This window comes from Volvox carteri (assembly GCF_000143455.1).
Source record: "Volvox carteri f. nagariensis unplaced genomic scaffold VOLCAscaffold_1, whole genome shotgun sequence".
NCBI classification, from domain to species: Eukaryota; Viridiplantae; Chlorophyta; class Chlorophyceae; order Chlamydomonadales; family Volvocaceae; genus Volvox; species Volvox carteri.
Window position 1 is genome coordinate 1,252,551 of NW_003307545.1, and position 8,706 is coordinate 1,261,256.

General features: G+C 55.9%; 2 protein-coding genes across 2 annotated transcripts; one reads left to right on the plus strand and one right to left on the minus strand.

Annotated features, from left to right (window-relative positions):
* Nucleotides 1–2,156: 2,156 nt before the first annotated feature.
* VOLCADRAFT_85899 (uncharacterized protein) lies at nucleotides 2,157–4,728 on the plus strand (the record flags this gene model as incomplete). Its single annotated transcript, XM_002945636.1, has 7 exons — nucleotides 2,157–2,237; nucleotides 2,382–2,432; nucleotides 2,815–2,871; nucleotides 3,039–3,118; nucleotides 3,968–4,061; nucleotides 4,145–4,231; nucleotides 4,606–4,728. 7 exons carry the CDS (start codon nucleotides 2,157–2,159, stop codon nucleotides 4,726–4,728), a joined length of 573 nt encoding a protein of 190 aa, XP_002945682.1.
* A 1,564-nt stretch (nucleotides 4,729–6,292) lies between these two features.
* VOLCADRAFT_85900 (uncharacterized protein) lies at nucleotides 6,293–8,706 on the minus strand (the record flags this gene model as incomplete). The annotated part of the gene is made up of 4 exons (XM_002945997.1): nucleotides 6,293–6,457; nucleotides 6,749–7,762; nucleotides 8,098–8,158; nucleotides 8,552–8,706. 4 exons carry the CDS (start codon nucleotides 8,704–8,706, stop codon nucleotides 6,293–6,295), a joined length of 1,395 nt encoding a protein of 464 aa, XP_002946043.1.

Genomic DNA, 8,706 nt, shown 5'->3' on the forward strand with positions numbered 1-8,706 from the left:
CCCGCGCTGTCGCACAGTGCCGCACATGCCAGCATGGCGGCCTGCAGGAAGCAGTGCGGGAAACGCTTTAATACCAGATAGGCAAGGCTGGAATGCCCAGTGTCAACTACCGCAACAGACTAGCAGGCACATTGTAGGCAACGATCTGGGAAAGGGATCGGGAGCCAAAACCGAAAGCTGAGGGGACAAGGTGTGTGTGTATGAGTATGCACATGCGCTCATTAGTGACGTAACTGGCTCAGCAATCGGTATGGCCGCAGTCGGTATCCCAGGGGGAACCATAAAGGAACCATTGACGCATACCACCAGACAACAAAAATATCAACCCGCCACCACGCTGGCATAATCCATTCCACCCAAGCGACCATCAGCAGCTACGAGGATACACCCAGATCTACCTCGCGAGCGACGGCGTTGTTCTGGTCATCCGCCATGAGGGCCAGCTTCCGCAGCAGGCCAGACGTCTGCAGAGGTGGGTTGCCAATAACGGGTCAGTGTACATAGCTTCATACTGTAGAGGAAACAAATGGGGAATCCAAGGATAGTACGGTGGCATACGGCGGCGGAGGGACAGGTGCACGCTGGCCTATTACAGTCAGCGTCATCAACATACCGAGAATGTGTATGCGGCTGGATGTGCATCTTGGCGCGCGTGAAAGTAAGATGCAAGAGCCGACTACCAGCACATGTCGCAAACCATGCCAGATGCAAACCTGCACCACTATAGGGACCCAATCCATAACTAGGCCCGCTGATACATGGTCCCCTCTGATACGGCACCCATGGCTCACCAAAGACTCGCTGTTGGATCGCCATATAAAATTCATGTGTATCAGCTCCAAGCTTTGGACATAAAACCCTGCCATAGAGCTATGGCCATAATACACGCACCTTGAGCACAGGAACACCGCGGGCCTTGACGTAATCGCCTATCTCCTCAGCGGCCTTATCACGCCCAATACCAGCATTAGACTTTGATGCGCTGAAGCTAGCCGCGCCGCTAGCCCATGGTCCCGACGGCGCCGGCGCCCCTGCGACTGCCGGGCCACCTGCTTTGATAATCTTAATGCCGCCTGCAGCGGGTGCCGCTGGCTTTGGTGCGGCAGGACTCGGCGAAACGGCAGGCTTGGGTGCTGGCTTCGCCGCCGCAGCAGTGCTTTCCTCCTTTACTGCCAGTGAAAGGCGGCTAAGCATGTCGTCGATCGCGGCAACTTCGGCGCTGCAAAAGCCACCACCGCCACCCAGTGGCCTGGCAGCGGCTCCATTCGATACAAAGGTCGGAGCCGCCGGGTTAAAGGCGGCAGCGCCAGGACGCAACATCCCCGTCAAGACTTAACGGGTATGGATCCTGAACAGGGTCAGTCGGGCAGTAGGAGCAGCGGTGTTCCTGAGAGCCATTTGCAAATAAAAAATAACATAAGAAGCGAAACGCGGCACACATCCATCAACGCTGCCAGGTTGGCTACGTTTCCATCTTCGGGCGGCGGCAAACACGACCGAACTTTAGCAAAGAGCCTCAATTTTATTATCCGCTCCTTTAAGAACCCCTGACAATGGAAAATTATCGTTGTGGGATGCACTTACAGGCTGGGTCGTCAAGCCGTTCTGATGTTGTTATGAGGTGCCGCCGCCTTCAACAGGCCCGTTGCAGAGCAAAGAAGACAATTGAACTTGAAAGGAGCAAGGACAACTTCAAGGATATAACAAGAAGCGAAACGCCTGTCGTCTGAAAAGACACAGGAAGTAGAGATGGGTATGCCCAATCAGGAAAATACTTCCAATCTGTGAATAAAACAAAAGGATATTGAAGCAGAACACATAAAATTATAAAAGCAAGAGGGTTATATGCATGAGGGCCGTTTCTTCATCGCAGGAGGTGCCGGACAAAATAAGATGCCAACAGCCATATAAATTATTGGAGACCCCGTCCAGCGTAATTATACAGGATTTTAAAATCTCAATTTCATAGTACCAGAGCATCCAGGCATGGTGCTGGATGAGCCGTCCCCTTTCATTGCTAGCGCCCTGACGTTCTGGTGTGTGCGCGTGCCAGATACCCAGACCTTAGCAGACTGCAAACAAGTTAAAGCCCACATGCATTTTCCGTGTCCCGTCGTCTTTCATGTGCCTCTCGTCGACATCCCCGACAGTTAGCCATGGCAACCGTGCCGTCACCCGGCGATTCCGTTGACAAGTTAGATGAGCTGTATGAGGGCTTCCGAAGCAAATTTCCAGATGTAAGCATGCCGCCAACGGAAGGCACCGACGCAGGAGCACCTCCTGGCGGGGCAGTATTTGGGCCGCTGACGCAACGCCGCGGAGCGCGTCAGCGATAGCCGCCTGATCCCGTCCGTGTCACGCCTTACCGGTCCCTAGCGTAGGTGCCTGAGGTAACCGTCCAGCAGCTGCACGGCTGGATGAATGCTGCCAAGGTGAGAACTGAGGGGGTTGCAATGCGTGGCGACACGTATCGTATTTTGACTGTTACACCACATTCCGAACTGAAGGGGTCATGCACGTCAATCGTGAGCAACTTGGCAACTCAATGCGCTTACGTGAAGCCCCTAGACAGACTCTATCACGTTGCACCCACTCCAGGAAGGTCAGCCGCAGCGCCGCAGCCTTGGTGGCAGAGGCATGTCTAAAGCCAACCTGGCGCGTCTCTTAAGAGAGCGGGGCCATCTGCCACAGCCCACAGGCCCTCTTCATCCGTCAGCAAGGTCAATCCGACATGTCCCACAAATCAGCTTAACCTTCCTTTATCCCAACCCCATATTGCCCCCTCGCCTCGTTTGCTCAACCGTTGCGACGCAGGCCATGGACGGAACCCCGCCTGTAGTTGTGGACGTCCGGACGCGCGATGAGCAGCAGGTCGGGCGAAGCGAAAGATGCCTGTGTCAACAGCTTGGCACGTGCTTCTTGTTTCAAGGAAACAACAGAGGCGAGCCCGCAGCGGTACCCCGCCGCTGAAGGCGCGTACCCGTCTGGCGATTGCTTACCTAGTACCTATCTGCCTGCCTGCCTGTCGGGTGATGCAGGTGTCCATGCTTCCTGGCCCCGATACGATGACTCAACGCCAGTTTGAGGAGCGGGGACCGGATTACTTCAGAGGACGCAGGTGAGCATTCGGGGGGAAAGTGCGGGGTCACGTTGAAACCCCAAATCTCTATTTGCATGGCAGCCAAGGTAGCCAGCGTGTAGGCTTTTCTTTGGCGCATGGCTGTCCAGGTCGGTGACGGTGGTCGCGTAGCGTAGGGCCTTGCAGTAGTTCCAGTTGGCGCGGCCTGCTGCCTGGAGAGAGGGAGGGTGAGCCATGCACATACGCACGCAGGTCCCGAACACTTTCTTCTGGTCTAAACCCAAGGGATGATGTTTATGGATTTGTGGCTTCTTAAAATAGTTGGGCCAAGAACGAGAAATCCAGGAGGCAATGTGATAGGCTGACTGGGCTTTTCCCTGCTGCAGCGCCCGTTTGCGTGTACACGTGTGGTGCTTATCCACTGGCTATCGTGGCCTCTCCGGTTTTCAAGCCACCTTCTTACGATCACGCGGTCCTGATCCAATCCTTCCTTTTTTTTCTCCTTTTGTTCTTTGCCGGTATGAATGCAGGATAGTCTGTTACTGGTAGGTGAAGGTGCCATTCGTTTGCAGCGGAACAAAAGCCCAACAGAACCTAGGCGAGGTGCTCATGCCGGGGGCCCTTATGTCGGCGGCCTTCGTGCTGACCGGATTGCGCTTCTTGCGGGGTTATATTTGTTTCTTCCGTGCTGGGAGTGCCGGTTGGGGGGATGAACATGGCTAGGGGATAATAACATCCAAACCGGACCGAGGCCTAAGACTTGCGTCTATCATCAGAGACACGGTATGGTATGGGGCTGAATGTCACGTTGCAAAGGATGCGCTCGAAGAGAGCCCCTTCCCACGCCGATCTGCCGCTGCGGCGCTGCTTCCGAGTTGTGGGTTGCAGTACTGCTGGTTACCGCAGCGGCCTCTTCGCCGATAAGCTGAGGCGCAAGCACGGGCTGGAGGCGTACAACTTGCGTGGCAGTATCCTGGCGTGGGTGAGTCGAGTAATGGGGGTAATGGATATAAACAAGACTGGCTGCATTGTACCGACACGTCGCTACGCGCACCCGGCCCTCAGACGCAGGCAGGGTACCCGCTTGCAGACCCACGGGACGGCAAGCCCACCGATCGAGTCCACGTGTTCAGCAAGGATTGGTCACTCCAGGTAGGGCTAGGCAAGGGAGGATGGCCCCATTCGATTCTTCCAGTCAGCTTGCATGAATTATAGCACTGGAGGAGTTGCAAGGTGTACGCCAGCGCGTTTGGCTGTCCATTGTCGTTAAGGTCTCGGTAGGCTTTCCACCGGGTCATTGCTTTTCGATGTTGCGTGTTCGCCGCCTCCGCCATCTCTCTCGCCATCTCTAGGTTTCCTTGGGCGTATATGACGCAGCGAATGCAAAAATATTACCTGCCATCATTGGTGGTGCATGCCGTTTATTTTTATAAGGCCTGCAAAAATTGCGGAAGAGAAAATGGTTGAGCTTCGCCGGTGTTGTTTTCACCGGGCTATGGACATGCGCACGGACTCGCCTGCCGCAGGGTGAGGGCTACGTGCCGGTGACGTTCCGGCGATCCGTGGTTCCGTTGGTGCTGGATGCGGCTGGAGGGCTGTGGGAGTCGGTTTTGCGGCTGCTGTCCGGGAGGAGAGGGAAGGCGACTTAAAAGAAGGCGACGACGACGACGACTGGCAGGGGTGCCTAGGACCTCGCTGACAAGGACGAGTCGAGCGGTGCGGAGCAGTAGCAATGTGTAATAGCCTGTGTGGCGGTATCCTAAACAAGGTTGTTAACCGGACTGTATTGCGGACTCGAGCTTTTCCTAAGCGAGGAGCCAACAGCTCTGCTTTTGTTTTTATCCGCGATGTGGGTTGCTGTGCTATCTGGGTTGCTGTTCATATGAATCAAACGTGTGCAAGCATCGTATCTTGCCTGAACGTGCGGGGTGCGGACGAGGCCAAGTGCTAAGTATTTGCTACTTACAAGAAACTGAGGAGCTCCCAGGAAATGCAATGCCGTCCGGTACACATCGCTACTCTTCATAATATTCCCCATGAAGCCGAAGCGCTTGAACTCTACCGCAGCATGCATGCATGCGTTCGGCACAGCTCCAGCAAGGAACACGCCTTCAGACCTCGCTGGCTTCGCTGCAAACCCCGCCCCACACAAAGTTCGGATGGTCTCTTGGGCATTGGGCAATCACTAGAACAACAGTTCACAAAGCAATTATCCACCTGCGCACCGCCACATGTGACATGTATGTGTCCTATCGCAAAATACGCTCTTGCAAAATGCACTCACTTTCAGCCATCAAATGATAAACGTTCTGTCCTTCCAGTCTGTGCTTCCAGTGATAACACTTCCCAGCACATCATATGTACACATGGTATCAATTCCAGCACACCACAATTTTAACGCCGAACGCTCCCTGGAGCAGGCCGGTGCAGCTCGGGTCTTAACCAGGCAGGGCCTGCGCAGGGCGCGTTGTCCCAGCGCCGCCGCCCGCCTACCATGCATGCACACACACACGCACCACTCACGGACGCGGCCTCAGCTCGCTGCGCCCCCCAAAAAATCCGTATCGTCGTTGATAGGACCACAACGACGCCCATTCCTAACTAGTATGCCATTCTGCCGACCCATCGCTCAGCGAGCCTGCCAGGCATTTCGAAGGCCCGCTTAAGATTTCGCGCGATGGCAGGCAGCCATTTCAGGGCCATGCCGTACGAGTCGCAGCACCCCCATCTATAACCTTTCGTCCTTTCCACCCTGCGCTCAGCACGTACATCCCTCTTCAGTGTCCACAAAGGTCGGTCTGCATTAAGGGTTCCTTCATGGCTCATTGTAAACGTGATTCGTACATTAATCGTCCTGATCAGTTTCAAATCTGTACAGTACTCACTTGGGATACGAAATGAGATCCAGTAGACGCCAATCCTCGGTTGGCCGACTGTGGCCTACACAACGACGTCTCCTGCACTGCCCGCGTCCGAGGGCGCTCGTACTGAGCTGCCGCTCCCTTTGGAGCACCTAGACCATCACAACTTGCGCGATACAGCGCGAAAATGGGCCTTCCCACTTAAAGACCAAACCTGTTGCGGCGTACACCACGCACCTCGTGCCTGTGGCGGGGCGGACTGCTGCTGTTGACGACCTACGTGGGTATATCTCATCCCGCGGCCCCCCGCGCTGGAAACACAACCCTTGTCCTCCAGTTCCGCACAAGCCTCTTAAGTCCTCAGGAAATTGTCTATGAGGTAGTCTAGAACGTCCTTGTTGTGGGTGAACCGCGCCGGGTTGCGCATGATGATGGCTGCGTGGGCGTGCAGGTCCCGGCAGTCCACATCCACTTTATGCCAGGGCAACTTGTTCAACTGCGAGGGAAGGTAGAGCCTCTGAAGACACAGGAGAGAGCATTGCCAATCCGGAGCGGCGGGAGAGGAAGAACTAGATCTATAAGACGTGCCATGTAAGGAGCGCTGTGGGCCTGAGGTCCTGAAGCAAAAGACAATGGCTGCACAATCCCATGTTAAGCAAGGAATCCAGACACAAGAACACGAGGCGAAGGAACAGCAACGGGGAAAGAGAAATGTCGGCATGGATTGCGGTTACTGCATGCTCCGCCGTGCTCCGTCGTCCCTTTCCCTCCCTTCCCCCCCGGCGGGGGAGCGAGCACACCCACACACCTGATCCGCGAGCCACTCTTGCACGCGATGCATCTCCGCTGGAAGTTCCACGATGCCGTCGTGGAGCAGCACGCTTTGCTCCGAAACCACCACTCCGTCCGCCCCGTCGTCCAGTGCACCCAAGGCCGTGGAGGATGCTGGCGCCGCCGTCATGACGCCGCCCGTCCCGGGTCCTTCACGATCACCGCCGGACACTTCTGCTGATGCCGCTGCTAATGGCAGCATCGTTATTCGAGTCTTATTGAAGGACCGTCGCTCCGGCATGTCCGGCGCAGATGGACACGCTATACCAGACGGCAAGCCGCCCTGTTTGCCGCCTTCACCACCGGCGGCAGCTGAGGCGACAGGCCTTTCAACTTCGCCAGCGGCGGCGACAGTAAGTCCCCCTGGTGTTTCCGTCGACGGCGCCGACAGGGACGCCACAGCAGCTGTGTCCGGGTTTGGGTTGTAGTATCGTTGGATCCAGGAGAAGTCCAGTGCCGTACGCATGATCTTGCTGTGATGTGTACGGCCCGCGATGACCATGAGAAGCAGTGCTGGAAGCGCCAGCGGCAGGAATACGACCATTAAAAAGGGCAGGTAGGTGCTGCGGAGAGGCCGACGAGGCAGTTGTGGCGCCGTCGCCGCCGGTTCCGCTGTGGCCACCTCCACAATGGTGCCGCCCGGGTCGCTGGGAAGCGGCGGCTCCGCCGATCCTGCCGCTACTGCCGTCACCAAAGTAACATTCTCAACATTATCGGCCGGCTTCACGCCGACAGATGCGGCGGCGCGCGCTGCCGCCGCCGCCGCCGCTGTTGTAGTGACAATACTCGGGTACTTAGGGTCAATGGCCACTGGCAGATTCCTCTCATACGGATTTTCCAGTCGTATTGCCGCCGTACAGTACGGCACGGGCCGGTCGTGGAACACGTTGGCCAAGAGCATTAATTTCTTGAACTGCCGCAGCGCTTGCATGAAGAGAAGGTCGGGGTGGCTCATAAGGCACAGCAGCGGCTTGCCCCACAGGTGCTTATCCTGTCAAGACGATACATCAATTTGGCGTGGTACACACAACCTGAGCTTTATAAGCTGACGTTGTTTCAGTCACTAACGGCCAATATTACCTCCGTGTAATCACACAGCTGGCCGCTGGGATAGCCAGTGTGAGTTAGGGGAGTTCGTCCGTGAAAGGGCTGGTGGCAAACAAAGCGGCCAGAGGATAAAAGAGAAAACGTGTGTACCAACATTTCCGAGGTACGATTGCCGTATGGAGACGACGATAACCGCTTGACCCGTCTGGTAAAAGCAGAAGCTGTGACCGAGACCCACCTTGGCCCTCTCCCCTTCTCTCCCCTTCTTGCAGCTCCTACCTGGAGCACTAGCTGATAGCCGGATCGGCTTGTCACCACAGGCACCATGTAATTGAATGCTCTGGTGAGCCGTGGTTCCGGAGTATCACAGCATCATGCCGTACCAATGCGACAAGGAGGGTCCAGCAACGGTAATGTGGGAATAGCGAGGCGGCGGCCCGCAGAGGGGCAAGGTGGATGGCAAGCGAGCTATTTTGATGTATAGCTAATCTTAGGGGATGACTCCCGTTATCGTTTTTCCATTGGCTGAAGGGTATATCTGCCAGCCCTTCAGGACGGTTCGTGGAATGTGGTGGCCGGCTGCTAAGCTGCCCTGTTTGTAAACCCTGTCATGTCATGTCCCTTTTCCGTGGCATCGCTCCCATGGCGATGCTAAACTCGCCTGTCGTTTCCCCATTTCCCTTCTAACCAATGTACGCTTATGGATGCAAAGGCAGTACGTAGGCAACCCCACCTGTTGTACCAGCTGCTAGGCATCCTCCAGGCTCCCAGATGTGGCGTGGCAACGGTAATGAAGTTTACCGCTCTGATACGGGAAAACACTCCCTCAGCGTAAAGCTTTCCCGCAACGTAACGAATAATGAGTCCACCCATAGAGTAGCCGATCAT